Genomic DNA, 20,211 nt, shown 5'->3' on the forward strand with positions numbered 1-20,211 from the left:
GGGATGGGAGAGGGGAGGGAGAAGATTGAGGAAGGGAAGGGGAAGGATGGAGGGGGGAAGGATGAGAGTGGGCAGGGGAGGAGCGAGGGGAGGGAAGGATGGAAGGATACATGGATGGGAGGGGAGGGAGGAGGGAAAGAGGAGAGGGGAGGGAGGGGGAGGGAGAGAGGGGGAAGGGTGAGAGTGGGCAAGGGAGGGATGTGGGGTGGGAGTGGGGGAAAGGAGGGAAGGATGCAGGGATGGGAGGGGGAGGAGAGGAGGAAGGATGAGAGTGGGGAGGAGAGGGATGGAGAGGGGAGGCACTGGGAGGGGGAAAGATGCAGGGGTGGGAAGGGAGGGGAGAAAGTGAAGGATGGTAGGATGGGTATGTGGTGAAAAGCAACAGAGTAGGAGTGGGGCAGGGGGGTTGGTGGGAGAGGCGGTGTTGTGAGGGGAGGAGTGGAGGAAGCAGTTGGTGGGGGGTTGTGGGGCAGAGGCAGGGAGGGAGTTGGTGAGGGAGCAGTGGGGAAGGGGGCTGTGTGGAGGGGCAGGGCAGAGGTTCCCTCCCACCATGCGCTGGCATTTGGCTGCATTAACACCCAGTGGGGCCACAGACCCTGTGGGATCCCCGCATGGAGGGGGGGAGGGACAGTGTGGGGACACCCCTCTAAATCAACATGCTCTAAGAGCAGCACCCTCCCCCTCCCACTCTTAGCCCAGGTAACAACCCACGGTTGCGCTCAGATGGACCCCAGCGGGGGGATGCTTGGCAGGAGGCAGAACTTGGGGTGGGGTGTCCCCCAAAGACACATGGCAGGTGCTCCCTAGGTATGGGTGAGGGAAGCTCCCCTGGGGAGCAGGCAAGGGGCAGGGGGCATGCACATGGCAGAGTGCTGGGCTCTACCCGTCTCCCAGGGGCGTAGGGGCCATGGCCCCTTGGAGCAGCAGGGGGCGCTCTCCACCCAGGCTTCACCCACCCTTCTTCCTGCAGCCTCAGCTGGACCAGAGGACAGGTGGGTGGCTAGACAGAGAGAGGAATAGCTAGCTAGAGAAATGGATAGGGGGAGAGAGCGAGATGGATGGGAGGGTGGATCGATGCTAGAAAAATGGATGGAGAGAGACGGCTAGATGGATGCGAGGGATGGATAAAGAAATATGGATGAATGGAGACAGGAGAATGAATGGGTGAACAGGTAGAGGGATGGACAGCTAGGGAAATGGATGGGTCAAGAGATGACTGGAAGGCTGGATGGATGCAGGGATGAGCAGGTGGCTAGAGACACGGGGATAGACCGACAGGTGGACAGATAAATTGACAGATGGATAGACAGCAAGAAACAGAGTGAGGGATGGGTGGATGGATGGATGAAAGGATAATGGGATGGGATGGAGGGATGTCGGTGGGCGACAGGATGCAGATAACAGGGATATGAATAAGGAAATAGAATAAGGAAATAGAGAGAGAGAGAGAAAGAGAGAGATGGGGTATATGGGGATGGATAGATAGATAGATAGATAGATAGATAGATAGGAATTCAGCCTTTGCCCAGCTTCACCTGTCCTCACCCAGGCAGCAATGTGTGTGTGTGGGGGGGGGGGGGGGTAGGTGTCAGGCCCCTCACCAGCCTGTCCCATATGTGGACGTCTGCCATACACAGATGGGGCTGAAGCTAGCCGTAGCCAGGCCCCGTGGCAAAGATTGGCACCATGGTTTCTATCTCCCAGTTCCTGGACTTCACTGCCCATCCCCAGAGGGCTGGTGCAAGTCAGGACATGCAGGGTCTGCAGGAGAACCTCCCCCACCGCAAGGGGCATTCGGAGTGACCCGGATAAAAGGCAAATGAACATCCTGAGGTTGGGGCCCTGTCGTGCCAGGTGCTTCCCAGACATGTAGTGACTGAGATCAGGGTCTTGTTGTGCTCCACGATGCACTTGGAGTCATTCCCTGCCCTGGTAGAGCCCATTTACAGATGGGGAAACTGAAGTACGGGCAGGGGAAGTCACTTTCTCTCATGTGGGGAGCCTGTAGCACGGCTGAAAATGGAACCAAGGCGTCTTGAGCCCCAGCGCAGTGGCTGATGCCCTCGAGCTGGCTGCCAGACTCTGGGACAGAGGCTCAGCATCGCCCTGGTGGGTCGGCTGGCTGGGCCGTTAGGACAGGGTGGGGGAAGGGAACATGGGGCTCATCCTCCCTCAACCCAGCAGCGTGGTACTGGCTACAGGACGGCCCCAGGAGTCCACCCCGTGCCCACACAACAAGCGCATAAGGGGAGAGAGCACAGGGGGAGGAGCCAGTTGGCTCTGGAACCTGAGGGAGTCACCGATCTCTCTGGGGCGCCGGGAGGTGGGGGACCCAGCCCCTGGTTCTGTGGCTAGCTGGGGGAACCAAGGAGGGTAAATGCCCCGGAGTGACCCGTGCCAGGCTCAAATCCCCAGGGTGCCTGGCATGGGCAGCAGAGGAGCTGCCCATGGGGCTGAAGGGCACTGCTGAGAATGGGCAGAGCTCAGCACTCACCCCGGGGGGGTGGGAAGACGGAGGGAGGGGACCTCCCGAGAGCCACTCACCTGTGGAGATCGGGCGTCGCACTGTGGGGGAAGGAGAGAGGGGCTGAGACTGATGGGAGAGGGGAGATGCCCCAGGCACCCGCCCCCACCCCAGAGATGGCCCAGAGGACCCAGCCCCTCCCATAGCGCTGCCCCAGAGACACCGCCCATGGACTCTGGTGCACCCCATGGACCCTGCCCTACATACCCCTCATCCCAGAGACTCCCACACACAGACCCTAGCCCACCCCATTGACCCTGCCCTACACACCCCTCTACCCAGAGAACCCCCACACACAGACCCTGCCCTACAAACCCGTCTTCCCAGAGACCCTCACATGTGGACCCTGCCACACCCCCTGGACTCTGCCCCACACACCCCTCACCCCAGAGACCACAACATACAGATTCTGGCCCACCCCACGTACCCTGCCCCACACACCCTTCATCCCAGAGACCCCCACACATTGACCCTAGCCCACCCCAGGGACCCTGGCCCATACACAGCTCTCCCCAGAGACCAACACACACAGACCCTGCCCCAACCCAAGGACCCTGCCCCACAGACCCCGCATCCCAGAGACCCACACACACAGACCCTGACCCACCCCAAAGACCCTGCCCCCAGAGCCAATCGGAGGGGGCCTCAAATGTAGACGCTTGTTAATTTTTTGTCATTTGATAAGTTTCACAACTTATTTTTATGCACATCCCTATCGGACCAAAATGTGACACACACTCTCAGCTTAGAGCTGCAAATTTAAGCAAATAAGAGATGTGATTTGGTAAAAGGCAATTTTTTTGTTAACTGATATAGATTTCATCATATTAAAGAGTTAAAAATGTTCAATAAATATTAATAAAAATATATCGGTTCTAATGGCACAAGATTAGACCGTGATGAATGTCCTCTCAGATCAGCTGATTATATAAACAAACCACTACTAGTGGCTGGTGCTGGATCAAGTGCGTATTGAAAGGTAGAGAATTGTTACATTTTAGTGTCTTTATAGTTTTATGTCTAGTAGACTAAGGAATTATTTATGTGTGAGAATTCCTCATTATTATCTTCATATGGTAGCTAAAAGAGGTGACTGGTTGGTTGGTTGAGCCCTAGCTTGGTAGCTTGGCCATCATCATAGGCTTTCGTAGTCTATGGGTCCAGATTCAAAGTGAACATTTTTGAGGACAAATTTGTAAAGTGAGTTTGGTGAGGGCACATGTTTGAAATTTTTGGACATTATCCCTCTATCTGTATCTGTGTCTGTGTTTATTATATATATGTCATCCCTTTGTCTTCAGCTCAGCCTGTTATATTATACCTTGCATGCTTGAGTTTTGATTCAGTGATAAGGATAATAACTTGTCTGTCTGTTTCATTTTGTGTTCTTCATTAGTATTCCTTCGTTTTAAGTCTTTTCAGCATTTGTGTACATGTTTACAGTGGAAGATTTCAAGTGTAGATAAGCTACTTATTTACAGCAGAATATTTCAAGTGTGGATAGGCTACGTATTGACCAGATAGATCACTATGAAAAGGACATTTGAAAATGGTGCAAGCAAGAGACAGAGAAAACAACTGAGTGAAGCAGCAGCTAAGAGCTCAAAGCCAATAACTTCATTTCTCAAACCACTGGAAAACACACCTTACCCAACAAACAACGCTACAGATAATGAAAACTCCGCAACTGCAACAGGTGATATTTCAATGCCAATACCTGAACATGAGGACAGTAGTCAAGAAGGAGATGTGCCAACAGTAACAGATACAGCAGAAGATCCTGTGTACGATCAAGAAACTCAACCGCAACAGGAAGATGTAGATCTTACGCAGCAAGAGCAATTCATGATTACTACAGGTTTGACCGTGACTGACATTGGAATTATTGACAAGAGCAATTCTGCCCAAATGCAGTCTTTTCTTCAAATTAGTTGTTTTGAAATTCCAAGTAACATTCCACGAGATGCTGATAATCTTGCTTTCCCTACTCATCTGCTGACACTCAAAAACTCTTCCAAAGGTGAGACCTGCACAAGAGACTGGTTATGCTGGAGTACGGAAAAACAATCTCTGTACTGTGCACCCTGGTTCATTTTGAACAAAAAAGCTACAAATACATCAGTTCTCTCTAATCAATCAGAATGGAGCATCAACAGAGGTTGGAGGAAGTTGAAAGACCGAATACCATCACATGAGAGTTCAATGTCACACAAAGAAAACTATGTTGCATGGAAATCAGCCAGTAGGGCAGCATCAGCTGAAAGTTCAGTTGAAAATTTACTCTTGATTGAACTCCCTACAGAAACTAATAACTGGAAAAAACTTCTTGAGCACATCCTGAATATCATCCTTTTTCTTTCTGAGCGGGTATTGGCTTTCTTTGGTTCCAGTCAACGTATTGGTGATCGTGCAAATGGAAACTTTCTAGGCATAGTTGAGCTCCGCAGCAAATATAACCCACTTTTATCAGAGCATGTTAGAATCATAGAATATCAGGGTTGGAAGGGACCTCAGGAGGTCATCTAGTCCAACCCCCTGCTCAAAGCAGGACCAATTCCCAACTAAATCATCCCAGCCAGGGCTTTGTCAAGCCTGACCTTGAAAACCTCTAAGGAAGGAGATTCCACCACCTCCCTAAGTAACCAATTCCAGTGCTTCACCACCCTCCTAGTGAAAAAGTTTTTCCTAATATCCAACCTAAACCTCCCCCACTGCAACTTGAGACCATTACTCCTTGTTCTCTCATCTGCTATCACTGAGAACAGTCTAGATCCATCCTCTTTGGAACCCCCTTTCAGGTAGTTGAAAGCAGCTATCAAATCCCCACTCATTCGTCTCTTCTGCAGACTAAATAATCCCAGTTCCCTCAGCCTCTCCTTATAAGTCATGTGCTCCAGCCCCCTAATCATTTTTTTGCCCTCTGCTGGACTCTTTCCCATTTTTCCACATCCTTCTTGTAGTGTGGGGCCCAAAACTGGACACAGTTGGCCTCAAGATGAGGCCTCACCAATGCCAAATAGAGGGGAACGATCACGTCCCTTGATCTACTGGCAATGCCCCTATTTATACTGCCCAAAATGCCATTAGCCTTCTTGGCAACAAGGGTACACTGTTGACTCATATACAGCTTCTCGTCCACTGTAACCCCTAGGTCCTTTTCTGCAGAACTGCTGCCTAGCCATTCGGTCCCCAGTCTGTAACAGTGCACGGGATTCTTCCCTCCTAAGTGCAGGACTCTGCACTTGTCCTTGTTGAAGCTCATCAGGTTTCTTTTGGCCCAATCCTCTAATTTGTCTAGGTCCCTCTGTATCCTATCCCTACCCTCCAGCGTATCTACCACTCCTCCCAGTTTAGTGTCATCTGCAAACTTGCTGAGAGTGCAGTCCACGCCATCCTCCAGATCATTAATGATGTTAAACGTGTTTGAGAATTGCAAGAGAGTGAAAAGCGCGTGCAAGTCCATTATCTCTCCACACACATACAAAATACGTTTATTGAGCTATGTGGGTCATTTGTACAAACAACAATTCTTGATGAGATTCAAAATGCCAAGTATTTTCAATCATTGTTGATGTCACTCCAGATTGTTCTCACAAGGAACAGACTACTATAGTTATTCGGTATGTTAAGATTGTAGGCAGCTGAAAATTTTCAATTGAAGAAAGGTTTATTTTGTTTGATAATTTCATGAGAAAAACTGAAAAAGAAATTGCTGCTTGAGTACTAGCAATTCTAGAAGGTTTTAAGTTAGATTTTCAAGTCTGCATTGGTGAAGCCTATGACAATGGATCTAATATGGCTGGGAAGTACAAAGGTGTACAAGTAGTTCTGCTTGAGCATAATTCAGACTGTATTTTTTCCAGCTGTGGAAACCACACGCTAAACCTTGTAAGTGTTGACTGTGCTGAATCATACAAGGAGGCAATGACTTACTTTGGAACTGTTCAGCAAATGTACAATCTCTTCAGTAGCAGTCCACAAAGGTGGGAAATGCTGAAGCAATATCTTCCTGTTTCAGTGCATGGGATGTCCAAAACTAGATGGTCTGCATGGATTGATGGTGTTCAACCGGTTGCGCAGATTTTGAATTCAGTGAGAAAGGCTTTAAATGAGCTTGAATCTCTCAATCTCACTGCACAGGCTCGAACTGAACTTCAGTCTATTCAGAAGCACATGTCCAAATTTGAATGCATTCTGATGTCATCTTTGTGGATGAAGCTACTTACAATGATCCACCAAACTCATCTGGTAATTGAAGCACACAATGCTACACTTGATGTAGAGAAGGATAACATTGAAAGTCTTATCAATGACATTAAACAGATTCATGAACAATGGGATGTGATCCTGACTGAATCCAGATTAGTAGCACAGAATATTGACAATTCATCTGAGTTCACCAATTGCAATTTACCTACTGAATCCGATGCCGAGCAGCATTATAGGGTCAATGTCTTCTTTGTCATCATTGACTCTATTCAATCAGGTCTTACATGTCGATTTGAGTCATTGTGACTAATTTGTACCCTTTTTGGGTTTCTTTGGCAGTTCAACAGACTGAGTAATGAAGATCTACTTTCTGCAGCTGAACAATTTCAGCAACAGTACAACAAAGAAATCTCAAAAGATCTTAGTGATGAGGTCATCATATTCCATGAACTTCAAATTGGTTTGCAAGCCAAAGGAATTGCTTCAAGAAATCATAGAATCTCAGGGTTGGAAGAGACCTCAGGAGGTCATCTAGTCCAGCCCCCTGCTCAAAGCAGGACCAATCCCCAGACAGATTTTTGCCCTAGATCCCTAAATGGCCTCCTCAAAGATGAAACTCATAACCCTGGGTTTAGTAGGCCAATGCTCAAACCATGGAGCTATCCCTCCCCTCTTTGGATGTTCTGGGGTGTTTCCTAATATCACAATTGCATTGCGTATTTTTGTCAGTTTACCTGCATCAGTGGCTTCAGGTGAATGCACCTTCAACATGTTGAAGCAGGTAAAGAACTATCACCATTCAACTAGGGGACAAGAGTATTTGAATGGGCTCGCCATGTTTAATATCAACTGTGACATTGCACGAAAGCTAGATTTTTCCTCAACAATTAGTGCATTTGCACAGAAAAAGGCTAGAAAACATTTGTTAAATAAAAAAATATTTAAATTATGTCTCACTCTTTTTTTGGTGCCTTATTTTGTTTTCATGTGTCGTCATTTTTTATTTTTATTATGGCTAGGGGGCCTCAAAAGCTGAAAGTGGCCTGGGCCTCTCTGGACCTCTGAGAGGGCCTGCCTGCCCCACACACCCCTCTCCCCACAGACCCATACACACAGACCCTGCCCCACCCCACGGACCCTGCCCCACACATCCCTTTCCCCAGAGACTCCCACATATGGACCCTGCCCCACACACTCCTCTCCTCACAACCCCCCACACATGGACTCTGGGCTGCCAAATGGACCCTGCCCTACATACTCCTCACCCCAGAGACACCCACACACAGACCCTGGCCCACCCCACGGACCCTGCCCCACACGCCCCTCACCCCAGAGACCCCACCACACAGACCCTGGCCCACTCCACAGACCCTGCCCCACACACTCCTCACCCCAGAGACCCACACAGATGGACCTTGCCCCCTCCCCAGCCACAGACCCTGCCCCACTCACCCCAGACATGCCCCTAAGGGGCCCCCTCTGCTCACCTCCCCCCGTGCCCTGACTCACGTTCGCAGATAGGTTTGGGGAAGCTCCAGCGCCCCACCTTGGTACAATTGCTGCGGGCGCTACCCACCAGGCGGAAGCCGGGGTTGCAGTGATATTCCACCCAGGTGCCCTCAACGGGCACCCGCTCCATGCCGCGCGGCACCGCCTGCCCATTCTCCAAGCTCAGGTGTATCTTGGGACAAGTCCGCACTGCCGGGGAGGGGGACAGTCAGAGCCAGAGCCCAACTTGGGTTGGAGCCAGCGCCCCCTAGAGAAGAAAGACCCCAGGCCCCATTCCCCACCCCCTGAGCCAGGCAGTCCCCACCCTGAGGCCAGATGGGAGCCAGCGCCCCCTAGAGGGGAAAGGCCTTGTGCCCCATTCCCTGCCCCCCTGAGGCAGCCAGTCCCCCAGCCTGGGGCCGGATGGAAGCCAGCGCCCCCTAGAGGGGAAAGGCCCCATGCTCCATTCCCTGCCCCCCCACCCCCGCAAGCCAGCCAGTCATTCCCCGCCATGGGCCTGGGTTGGACACAGTGCCCCCTGGAGGGGAAAGGCCCCATGCCCCATTCCCCACCCCCTCTGAGCCAGCCAATCCCCCCGCCCTGGGGTCAGATCGGAGCTGGTGCCCCCGAGGGTGGGCGTGGAGGCCGGGGGTGACTCACGGCAGCGGCTGGCATGGCCCATCTCAGTCCAGGTCCCGTTGGGCAGACACTTGCGCACCTTGGGCCCCACGATCTCGCGGTCGGGCCGGCACACATACTCGATCTCATAGTCGAAGGGCAGGAAGTGCACTGTCTGCACCTGGTCCGGGGTGAGGCCCCGGTACCGGATCCCCCCGTCCCGCGGCGGGTGGATGATCTCACAGCCTGGGGGGCGCAGAGCGGGGCACCGTCAGGTGGGGGGGTCTCCGGCTGAGCTGGGGGGACAGGAGCGGGGTGGGTGGGGGAAGAGCAAGTGTGTGTGCAGGGGGAGGCATCCTCGCGCGTGTGTACTTTTGTCGGGTTCCCCATGCTTGTGTCTGTGTGCATCCCCAAGTGTGTGTGAGCGTGTGCACGTGCGTACACAGAGGAGAGGAGTGCAGAGCTGAGCATGTCTGCGTGCTCATGGGGGTACATGCAGGGGTATATGTGGGAGTCTGGGGGGAGCTCCTTGGGGACTGAGCACCGCTGGCACGGGGGGTCCTGGCGTAGATTATGGGGCTTTTGGGGGTGGGGTGAGCGGAGAAGCCTGGTAGGTCTGGCCCAGCATGCGAGGCTGGAGGGGGAGCGGGTCCCATGTACCTGTCGTGCTGTTGAGTCCCAGCGCCCCAGAGCCAGGAGCTGGAATTAGCACCACGCTCAGCAGCAGGAGCAGCATCTGCAGGGGTGGAGGGAAGAGGCAATGAGAATGGGGATAGGGGAGGGGGATACAACCTGTCCCCCACATGATTACACAGAGGGCCAACTGCCACAGGGTTACGACAAGGCAAGAACCCACGAGTCCTGGCTCCCAAACACCTTACTCCTGCTCTAACCCACTAGACCTCACTGCCCTCCCAGAGCCAGCAGAGAACCCAGGAGTCCTGGCTCCCAGCCCCCCTGCTCTAACCCACTAGATCACACTCCTTCCAGAGCCTGGGGTAAGAACATGAGAATGGCCAGACTGGATCAGACTAATGGTCCATTTAGCCCATTATCCTGTCTTCTGACAGTGGCCAGTGCCAGTGCCCCAGAGGGAATGAACAGAACAGGTCATCATCAAGTGATCCATCCCCTGTCACCCATTCCCAGCTTCTGGCAAACAGAGACTAGGGACACCATCCCTGCCCATCCTGGCTAATAGCCATTGATGGATCTATCCTCTATGAACTTATCTAGTTCTTTTTTGAACCTTGTTATAGTCTTGGCCTTCACAACATCCTCTGGCAAAGAGTTCCACAGGTTGACTGTGCATTGTGTGAAGAAATACTTCCTTTTGTTTGTTTTAAACCTGCTACCTATTCATTCCATGAGGTGACACTAGCTTTTGTGTTATGCGACGGGGTAAATAACACTTCCTTATTTACTTTCTCCACAGCCGTCATGATTTTACAGATCCCTGTCATACACACTGTATGCACTGGGTCACCTTTGTCCACATGCTGCTTGACCCCCCCTCAAAGAATTCTAGTAGATTGGTGAGGCATGATTTCCCTTTACAAAAGCCATGTTGACTCTTCCCCAACAAGTCATGTTCATCTATGTGTCTGGCAATTCTGTTCTTTACTATAGTTTCAACCAATTTGCCTGGTACTGAGGTTAGGCCTGTAATTGCCAGGATCACCTCTGGAGCCTTTCTAAAAGACCACAGCTAGATAGGACTAACAGTCTTGGCTCCCAGCCCCCCTGCCCCAACCACTACTCCCAGGGCTTTAAAAAGGTCTGAATGATGCAGTAAGCACCACAGAGGGAAAGGCTAAAGATTCTGGGCATAATGGCAGAGTTAGAGAATAAGCCCCAGAACATCCTGTGAATACCTAAATATTCCTAGTCCCCAGTGCCCCCATGTGGCCATTTGTGACGAACTGTGGGGGGTTTCCTTGTTTTGTCAATGGTTTTTATGCAGAAAGGGTGGGACTCAGTTTCCCTGGGTGTTACTGGTTTAACAAGGTGATGGGAGAGGGAGTTTGTTGTTACAGAGGACCTGCGACAGAACCTGGGACCCCAGCCAATGGCCTGGAGAATGGATACCCCAGCGACTGGTGACCTGATGACCGGGAGGCCCTGCTCAGGAGTCACAGATGGCTCCGGCCAGTGGAAGGACAATGGGCTGTGAACCCCAGTGACCTGACCAGTGGGTTCCAGCCAGAGGGGGACAGAGGACGGCGGAGAGGAGGCCCAGGCAACCCTGTTTACCTGGATAGAAGACAATGGACAGAGGCAGGGCTTGGGGAAGGTGATATCAGATGCCCAGCTGGAAAGCAAAGGGGGCTCGGGACTGGAGAGAGAGAGCAGGCAGAGCCCACCTGGATGGAGGGAAGATTTGGATGTGCTGTGCTGAGGGAGGCCAGGCCTGAGGGCCTTGAGAGTTTCCTATGCTGTGTTCAGATGCTCAATAAACCCTCCTGTTTTACGCTGGCTGACAGTCACTCGGTCTAGAGAACAGGGTTGCATTATTTCCTCTGGGAGTGGAGGCCCCAGGTGTCCAGAGCGAGTGGACCCCCTGAGGGGGCCCACAGAGAGAAACAGGCGTGCTAAGGCTCAGAGAGGTGCGGTTCCAGGATGTGGAGGATCTTAACCCCCAAGAGTGGACCCCCAAGAAGGGCTGTCACACTGAAGGGGCTTCCCCCAGGGACCGCATGGGGCCAAGAGTGGGCACAACCTGTGAGTCTGTGACACCATTGCATAGGAATAGCTGCCCCCACTGCTGCCCCTCACCCCTGTGTGCCTATTACAGGGGAAGAGCTGCCCCTGACCCTGAGCCTACCATATCCAATCGGTTCCCCTCCTGCCTGTTTGTGAATTGGATCTAGTGGGTGAGACACGGGATGTCTTAGAGCCAGGACTCCTGGGTTCTAGCTCTGGCTCTTTGGAGGGGAGTCCGGTCTAGTGGTTGGGGGGGTACTTGCTAGAGTACCCCAAATGCCTGTGGCAGTGATAATGTGTGATATGCCCTGTCCCAGCACAAACAGAGACAGCAGTGTCCACAGGGGCCGCTGAGGGTGACTTACACAAACACACAAAGCGCAGGGCTCGTTCCCTCCCACTGGGGCAGCCAGGAGGGACACACACACACACACACACACACACACAGCAGGACTCATTCTACAGGTGGGACAAATGCATACTGAGTAAATCTCATTGCCTTCAGCAGGGGGCAGTGTGCGCACGCGCTCGCGCGCGCACACACACAGTATACGACTCATCTCGTCCAGCAGGGGGCAGCGGGAATTTACACAGACAACCCATGCCAGCAGAGGGCAGGCAGCAGCGTCACTTTCTGCGTGCACACACACACACACACAAACACACACACAGCAGCAGCAGCAGCACCACTCATCTCGTCCAGCAGGGGGCAGCAGGAATTTACAGAGCCAACCCATGCCAGCAGAGGGCAGGCAGCAGCGTCACTTTGTGCACACACACACACACACACACACAGAGCAGCAGCACTCATCTCGTCCAGCAGGGGACAGCAGGGACAGACAGACAGACAGACAGACACGCACACCCCAGGACTCATCCCGCCCAGCAGGGAGCAGCAGGGACCCGAGCCTGCACAGTCCCCCCATACCTTGTGGCAGGCGTGTGGTGGGTGGTGCCGGCCTGTTCTCCCTCCCAGCCTGGGGCTAGATCTGTGCGCAGGGCAGTCGCTCAACACCGCGGCACCCGCCAACCAGCCCTGAAAGCTGGAAACACAAACACCCCTCTTAGAAACGACTTGGCCTCCTCCCCACCTGCTCCGCCGGCCCCCCAGAAATGGCTTCCCCGACCCCTGCATATCTCACCACATGGCCTCCTTTGGGGTTGGGTGCAAAGTGAGCAATGCGGGTACAATATCCCTGGGGAGGCGGGATCGGCCCGGGGTATCTGGACCTCCCCACTGCCTGCACTACCCTTACACATGGTCCAGCCACTAGCCTGAACTCAAACCAGCCCCCGTGCGAGCCTGGCTCCTAGATGGGAGGCAGCTGTGGTGAAGGCTCTGAGGGTCGCTGCCCAGAGCTGGCTGCATCAGCCCAACGTGTTGCCACGTCATAACCAGGGGGGGCTCAATGACTGTGAGGTGGGGGGTTCCCAAGCTTTTCCCACTAGGCGCAATGAGTCTGTGGAACCCGCTGCCACAGGACATAGCCGAGGCCAAGAGCTGGGCAGGAGTCCACAAGTGACGGGCAGGTTCCTCAGAGGGGAACATGCAGCACGATCAGCGTGAATGAGCACAACGTCCAGGGAAGGGTGGTGAGACTACTGCTTTGGGGCTGGAGCTGACCTCTGATTACGGGAGCCCAGCGTGGGGGCAGGTTACACCCAGTGGCTGCTGTGGATTCTCACACCAAAGGGGGAAATGTTCAGCCAGCTCTAATCAGAGCCCCTCTGGAGACTGCGGAGACCACCTGCAAGGGGCGCTCACTCCCATTTCACAGAGGGGGAAAGTGAGGCACAGTGACTCAGAAAATCCATAGCAGAACCCAGGCCTCCTGCTGCCCCACTCCTCCCTCTAACCACTAAATCTCTCCTGCTCTTCCAGAACCCAGGAGTCCTGCCCCACACCCTGTATTGCAGTGCACACCCGGAGAGATTGCTGGTTCATTGTCACCAATTACCATGGCAATGAGGCCTTCACCTGTGCAGCCCAGCGTGCGTCCCAGGCCTGCGTATGAGTCACGGGCAGATCTAGGGCTGTTTAGCCCAGGCAGCAGAGGCGTGTGCCCTCTGCTGCTGAGGGCACGGGCCCCAGCTGAGCAGGTGACCTGCTGGGCTGCGGACATGGGGCCCCCAGCACTTCAGAGAAGCCAGCTCTGGAAAGCCAGGGAGAGCCAGGCAGGGGAGCCAGGGGGAGCCAGGCAGGGGAGCTGGGGGGGCAGGCAAGGGAGCCAGGGGGGAGCCAGGCAGGGGAGCCGGTGGCAGTGAGGCAGGGGAGCTGGGGGGTGGGAGCCAGGCAGGGGAGCCAGTGGCAGTGAGGCAGGGGAGCTGGGGGGCAGGAGCTAGGTGGAAGAGCTGGGGGGGAATCAGGCAAGGGAGCTGGGGGGGAGCCAGGCAGGGGAGCCCAGAGGGGGAACTGAGGAGGAGCCGGGCGGGGAGCCAGGGGAGAGCCAGGCAGGGGAGCTGGTGGCAGTGAGGCAGGGGAGCTGGGGGGCGGGAGCTAGGTGGAAGAGCTGTGGGGGAGCCAGGCAGGGGAGCTGGGGATTGGGGTGGGAAGCAGCAGGCGACCGAAACCCCACTGGGTTCAGCAGGGTGGCACATGACTCAGCCGGCAGTCCTGGGCCAGCATGACAGCCGCAGTGCTACTGTCTCACCAGTAGAGGGAGCCGCCAGGGCGTCTGGGGCAGCCAGGGGGGCCCTCGGGTGAATGCAGGGCTGGGAACTGAAGGCTGGGCTCCTGCCAGCATCGCAGCTGGGGGGGGGGAGGGGCGAGGCAGGTGCAGGCTGAATCCCGGTCCCGGGGGGAAATATAACCCCCCAGGATCTCAGCAGAGGCCCCGCCTGGTGCAGGGACGAGCCGGGCTGGTCCAGCAAGGGGCGACGTGCCGAATTGTGGCAACTGCTGGGATGGTGCTGGCTGCCTACCGAGCTGGACGCAGCTGGCCAGGGAGCAGCAGCCCACGCTATGCTCTTGCTCTGGCTGGGCTCTGTGCCGTGGTGACTCCGGGACAGGGTGCTGAGGGGCTGGGCAGTGAAGCAGTTAATGCCATGGGGCCGGGTCCAGGGCCAGAGAAGAAAGGCCGGACACTGCACTGCACAGGAAATTCCAGAACCCAGATGGGCGTGGCCTGCAGCGGGTCGGCCCCCAGCATTTATTATTGATACCACAGCACAGCTGGGTGGGGCCCAGCCTGGAACGCAGGGCACCTTGGCCAGGCTTTCAGCTCAGCTGGCCCCTCTAGGAGTCAATCTGGAGTCACCCCTGACTGCAATGGGGGCAGGGCCGGGCTCTGAGCTCAGCTCCAGGGGTCAATCCAGAGTCACCCCTGACTGCCAGGGGGGCAGGGCTGGGCTCTGAGCTCAGCTCCAGGGGTTAATCCGGAGTCACACTAACACACACTGTACACACCACCACTCTCCCACAGCCTCCCCACAGCTGAGGGGAGCAGGGGGCTGGGGGGGGAGCTGAGGGCACTGGGCAGGGGGGGTGTGAGGGAAGCAGGGAGAGCTGAGGGAACTGGGCGGAGGGAAGGGGGCGAGGGAAGCGGGGGCTGGGTGGAGTCCCTGATAAACTGGGACAGAAGCAATTGTGGCTCATGAATCTTTTATTGAACTGAATAAATCCCGAGAGAGAACGAGGGTTTTTGTTTGGGGCTGGTAGCAAATGATAGGGCTGCAGGTCGGAAGTGAGGAGCACCGGCAGAGCTGGGGCTGGGCTAACAGGGACTGCCGGTCGGGGGTGAGAGCCACTGACAGAGCTGGGGGTGTCCATGGCTGAGCTAGCAGGGGGCTGCGGGTTGGGAGTGAGGGGCACTGGCAGAGCTGGGGGTGTCCATGGCTGAGCTAGCAGGGGGCTGCGGGTTGGGAGTGAGGGGCACTGGCAGAGCTGGGGGTGTCCATGGCTGGGCTAGCAGGGAGCTGCGGGTTGGAAGTGAGGGGCACTGGCAGAGTTGGCGAGCGATGCCCCTCCCCCACACTGTTTGCTTCCTCCCAGCCCCAGTGGGGTAATTATCCCAGGTACTAATCACAGTTGACAACAATTCCTAAGCTGGTTGCCTAGTTACCTGCTCAGCCAGCCCCAGGCCTGCACAGGACACAGGCTCCTCCCCCAGCCTCTGGTCCCTCCTGCCACACCTGCAGGGGTTTCCCCACACCCCCCTACAAACTCTGCTCACTGGAGTCCCAGCTAGGCACAGGCAAGGTGCTGCTGTGGGAAAACTCACAGCACTGGGCCCCATCTGGGCACTGCTGCAAGGAAGCTCACAGCATGGCGCCCCCACAGGGCACTGCTCTCTCCATGCTGACTCCTGCCCTTGAGGGCCCTGTGGGAGCAGACAGATCCACTACGGGATATTTATAGAGTCGTGGGACTCAGCACTTTGGAAAGGAATAAATAACTCGCCAGGACTCAGTGTCTTCATCAGCCAAGCGCTGCGCTCCCCCACCCAAAAACTAGATCTACACCCCCACCCCCACTTTGCCGGTGCCCCTCAGTCCTGACCTGCAGCGCCCAGCTAGCCCAGCCCTGCGCTGTTTGCACATTGTCCTCCTGGTACCCCCAGCACCTGTGGGTGGCCTGGGGAGCACAGACCCAGGGGGATACAGTGAGGGATCCCAGCAGTGGGGGAGCTGGGTGGCATGGGGAGCTTCATGGGGAGAGTGGGCTGTGGGGGAGGGTCGGGGGAGGGATCCTGGCAGAGGGAGAGGTGGGGGACATGGGGAGCGCAGGCCAAGGGGGAGGAGATCAGGGAGGGATCCCAGCAGAGGGGGAGGTGGGCATCGTAGGGATCGAAGGCTGGGGGAGGGGGTGGGACTGGGAGAGGAATCCAAGTAGTGGGGGAGGCGGGTGGGAATGGGAGAGGAATCCAAGTAGTGGGGGAGGCGGGCAGCCTGGAGAGCGCAGGCCGGAGGGGTGTCAGAGGAGGCATCCCAGCAGTGGGGGAGGTGGGAGGTGTGGGGAGCGCAGGCCGGGTGAGGAGATCGGGGGAAGGATTCCAGCAGTGGGGGAGGTGGGTGGTGTGGGGGAGTGCAGGCCGGGGGAGATCCTGGGAGGGATCCCAGCAGAGGGGGAGGTGGACTGCGTGGGGAGCACAGGCCAGTGGGGATCGGGGATGGGATCCCAGCAGAGGGGGAGGCGAGCGGAGTGGGGAGCCAGGCCGGGGGAGATCAGGGGAGGGATCCCGGCAATGGGGGAGTGGGTGGCGTGGTGAGCATAGGCCGGTGGAGATCAGGGTGGGATCCTGGCAGTGGGGGAGGCATGCATCGTGGTAAGCGCAGGCGGGTGGGGGGGAGGATTGGGTACAGGATCCCAGCCTAGGGGGAGGTGGATGGCGTGGGAAGCACAGACTGGTGGGGATGGGGGGTGGGATCCCAGCAGAGGGGGAGGTGGGCAGTGTGGGGAGCGCAGGCCAGGGGGAATTGGGGGAGGGATCCCAGAAGTGGATGAAGTGGGTGGCGTGGGGAACACAGGCTGGATGGGAGGATCGGGGGAGGGATTACGGCAGTGGGGGAGGCGGCGGGGTGGGGAGCGCAGGCTAGGAGTGATGGGGGAGAGATCCTGGCAGTGGAGGAGGTGGGTGGCGTGGGGTGAGCGCAGGCCGGGCAGGGGGTTGGGGGAGGGATCCTGGTAGTGGGGAAGGCATGCGGCATGGGGAGCGCAGGTGGGGGTGGGGGATCAGGGGAGGGATCCCAGCAGAAGGGAGTTGGGCAGCGTGGGCAGCACAGGCCTCGGGGGGGTCGGGTGATGGATCCTGGCAGAGGGGGAGGCGAGCGGAGTGTGGAGCACAGGCGGGGGGAGATCAAGGGGAGGGATCCCGACAGATAGGGAGGCAGGCGGCATGGGGAGCACAGGCCAGGGTGAGGGGGAGATCTGGGGAGGGATCCCAGCAATGGGGGAGGCAGTCAGCATGAGGAGAACAGGTCGGGGGGTGTGTGCAGTCAAGGGAGGATCAGGGTGGGATCCTGTCAGTGGGGGAGGTGGGCCTGGAGGGGGAACGCAGGCTGGGGGGAGTGGGTGTGGGATCCCAGCGGAGGGGGAGGTGGACAGCGTGGGGAGCGCAGGCCGGTGGGGATCGGGGGGTGGGATCCCAGCAGAGGGGGAGGCAGGAGGTGTGGGGGACTGCAGGCCGGTGGGGATCGGGGGGTGAGATCCCAGCAGAGGGGTAGGTGGGCGGTGTGGGGGAGTACAGGTTGGGAGGGATTGCAGGAGGGATCCCAGCAGAGGGGGAGGCGGGTGGAGTGGGAAGCGCATGCCAGGAGGGTCAGGGGAGGGATCCCAGCAATTAGGATGGGGGGCAACGTGGGGGAGCACAGGTCGGGGGGGCAAGGAGGGATCCCAGCAGTGGGGGAGGCAGTCAGTTTAGGGATTGCAGGCTGGGGGGCAGCGGTCAGGGCAGGATCCCAGCACAGTTGGGCAGCCTGGGGGTGGAGCTCATGCTGGGGGCAGTGGATCAGGGACAGAACCCGGCAGTGGGGGTGACAGGTGGGGCCTGTCCATTACCCAGCATCCCGTGGCGTGTTCTCCTCACCCCATCCACTGCTCCGATCCTCTGCCCCGCACCCCGACCCTGTCCATTGGGTACTGGGAGTGGGGAGGAGGCGCCCATTGAGTTGGCAGTGTCTGGGCTCTCACTGGAGCAAGGGGATCTAACCCCTGCCCTGCATCCCGTCCCGGCCGTGGGCACAGCCCCTGCAGTCCTGGCACCATCCTGCCTCCTCACCACCGGCCATACCCACTTGTCTGGTTCCCCCCTACGCCCACCCTGGCTCTCACTCATCCCCCCGCCCCACCTGGGCTCTCCCCCACCCCAGCTCCCCTCCCTGGGCTGTCCCCTCCTTCGGCCGCCATCCTCCCACGGTCTCCCCCACAGGCCTGGTTGGCCTCCCCGCTCCTTCCGCCCACCAGGGCCTGGCCACTGCTCTCCCTATCTCCTCGTGTCTTCCCCCCCGCCCCAAGCTCCGCCACCAGGTCCCCCCACCGCGCCCCATTCCTCCCCAGCGCATCCAGCGAGCCCCGGTAGGAGCCTTCCGCTCCCCCCTCTTCCCTGCGAGGGGGGCACCCGAAGCTCCCTCCCCGCCGGCCCCCCTGTCCCTCCCGGCCGCAGGATCGGGGGCGCGGGGCCGGCGTGTCCCTACCTGGGCTCGGGGCCGGCTGGAGCGATGGAAGGCGCCGATGGTGCCCGGGGGAGGCGGCGCGGTCCTGGGGCGGGATCCGGGGATGCGGGGACCGGGGAGATCCGGGTCCGAGGGGCGCCCGACGCTGGTGCGCTCTCGGGGGCGCAGGGACCCGGCGGACGGGGGCGCAGCGCCCAAGCGCTCCGGGACGCACGGGGCTGCTGGGCGCGGCGCTCGGCCGGGGCAGGGACCGGGCCGGGAGGGCGGAGGCGGGGCCGGCTCGGTGGGTCGCTCGGTCCCTCCCCAGCCCGCGCCGGGCGCCTGCTCTCTCCGGCGGGGGAGGCGGTGGAGACGGCGGGAGGGGAGGGGAGTGGAGTGGAGTGGGGCGGGCGGGGGAGCCTCCCTCCCTCCCTGCCCAGACGCCGGGGGTGGTGGTGGGGGCAGCTCACTGCGCCCGCCGCGCCGGGGACCCACCGACCGGCCGCCCCCGGCCAGCCCGGCGCTGTGGCCGAGAGCTGGCCATGGTGCTGAACGCCCTGGTTGGGGGGGGGGGGGGGCGGGGGGCGGGGAAGGAGGGCAGGGGTGGGGGAGGGGAAGGGAGGGATGGGGGAGGCGATGGAACAGAGAGGGAGAGGATGCAATGGGGCAGGGAGTGAGGGGAGGTGGATGCAATGGGGCAGGGGATGAGGGGAAGCAGAGGAAATGGGACGGGGGGTGAGGAGAGAGGCTGTAATGGGGTGGGGGTGAGAGGAGGGGAAGCAATGGGGCAGGGGTGAGGGAAGGGGGTTAGTGGGGGAGGGCTGTGTTGTGGTACTGCAGGCGGTTGTGTGGTGCTGGTGGGGGAGGGGTGTTTGTGGGAGGGGGGCTGCTGGGCCAGGAGTTGCTGCTGACGCCCCCAGCACCCGCAGTTCCCACCCCACACCTCTACAACACCCCCTCCTGCCGCATGACCACAGGCACCAAACCTCTCCCCCATCCCCCGCCCGTCCTGCCCATGCACCCAGCCACTCCCGGCTCAGCCCTGTCTCCATCAGCCCCCCAGCTCCAGCCCCCCACAACCCCCCCCCCACACACACACATGGCTGGTGACAGCCAGGGCGACACAACCATGGAGATGAAATCACCAGGGGCAGAGTTACACACGGCTGGACTTGAGCCCTAAGGGTCTCTCTCTCTCTCTCTCTCACACACACACACACACACACACACAGAAACACACAAACATTATCACACACTGTCTCTCTCACACACACTGAGAGCCTACACATCATACACTGTTATACACGCACACAAACACAGAGCCTACAGACACAGAATCACCTCCCTGTCATACACACAGACACATACACACCCCACCATACACTGTCACACACACACAACCTACACACACAGGAACACACCCTGTAACACACCCACACAGAGCCTACACTCACAGAAACACACACAGCCCATCACACATGTGCACACTCACACAGAGTCTGCACACACATAAACACACACACCATCACACTCAAATGCATGTGTGCACACCAGACTGTCACATGCACACACACACTCAC

The 20,211-nt window shown here is 57.7% G+C and overlaps 1 protein-coding gene across 1 annotated transcript; it reads right to left on the reverse strand.

Moving 5' to 3' along the window:
• Positions 1 to 5,925: 5,925 nt before the first annotated feature.
• Positions 5,926 to 18,986, reverse strand: LOC128848354 (gamma-aminobutyric acid type B receptor subunit 1-like). The gene is made up of 6 exons (XM_054048333.1): positions 18,674 to 18,986; positions 12,471 to 12,585; positions 9,500 to 9,575; positions 8,882 to 9,085; positions 8,243 to 8,431; positions 5,926 to 6,769 (listed from the first exon to the last, which is right to left on the reverse strand). The coding sequence occupies exons 3-6, from the start codon at positions 9,573 to 9,575 to the stop codon at positions 6,747 to 6,749; spliced, it is 492 nt and encodes a 163-aa protein (XP_053904308.1). The 5' UTR covers positions 12,471 to 12,585; positions 18,674 to 18,986; the 3' UTR covers positions 5,926 to 6,746.
• Positions 18,987 to 20,211: the final 1,225 nt, after the last annotated feature.

The sequence above is a fragment of the Malaclemys terrapin genome, chromosome 13 (assembly GCF_027887155.1).
Source record: "Malaclemys terrapin pileata isolate rMalTer1 chromosome 13, rMalTer1.hap1, whole genome shotgun sequence".
Lineage (NCBI taxonomy): Eukaryota > Metazoa > Chordata > Testudines > Emydidae > Malaclemys > Malaclemys terrapin.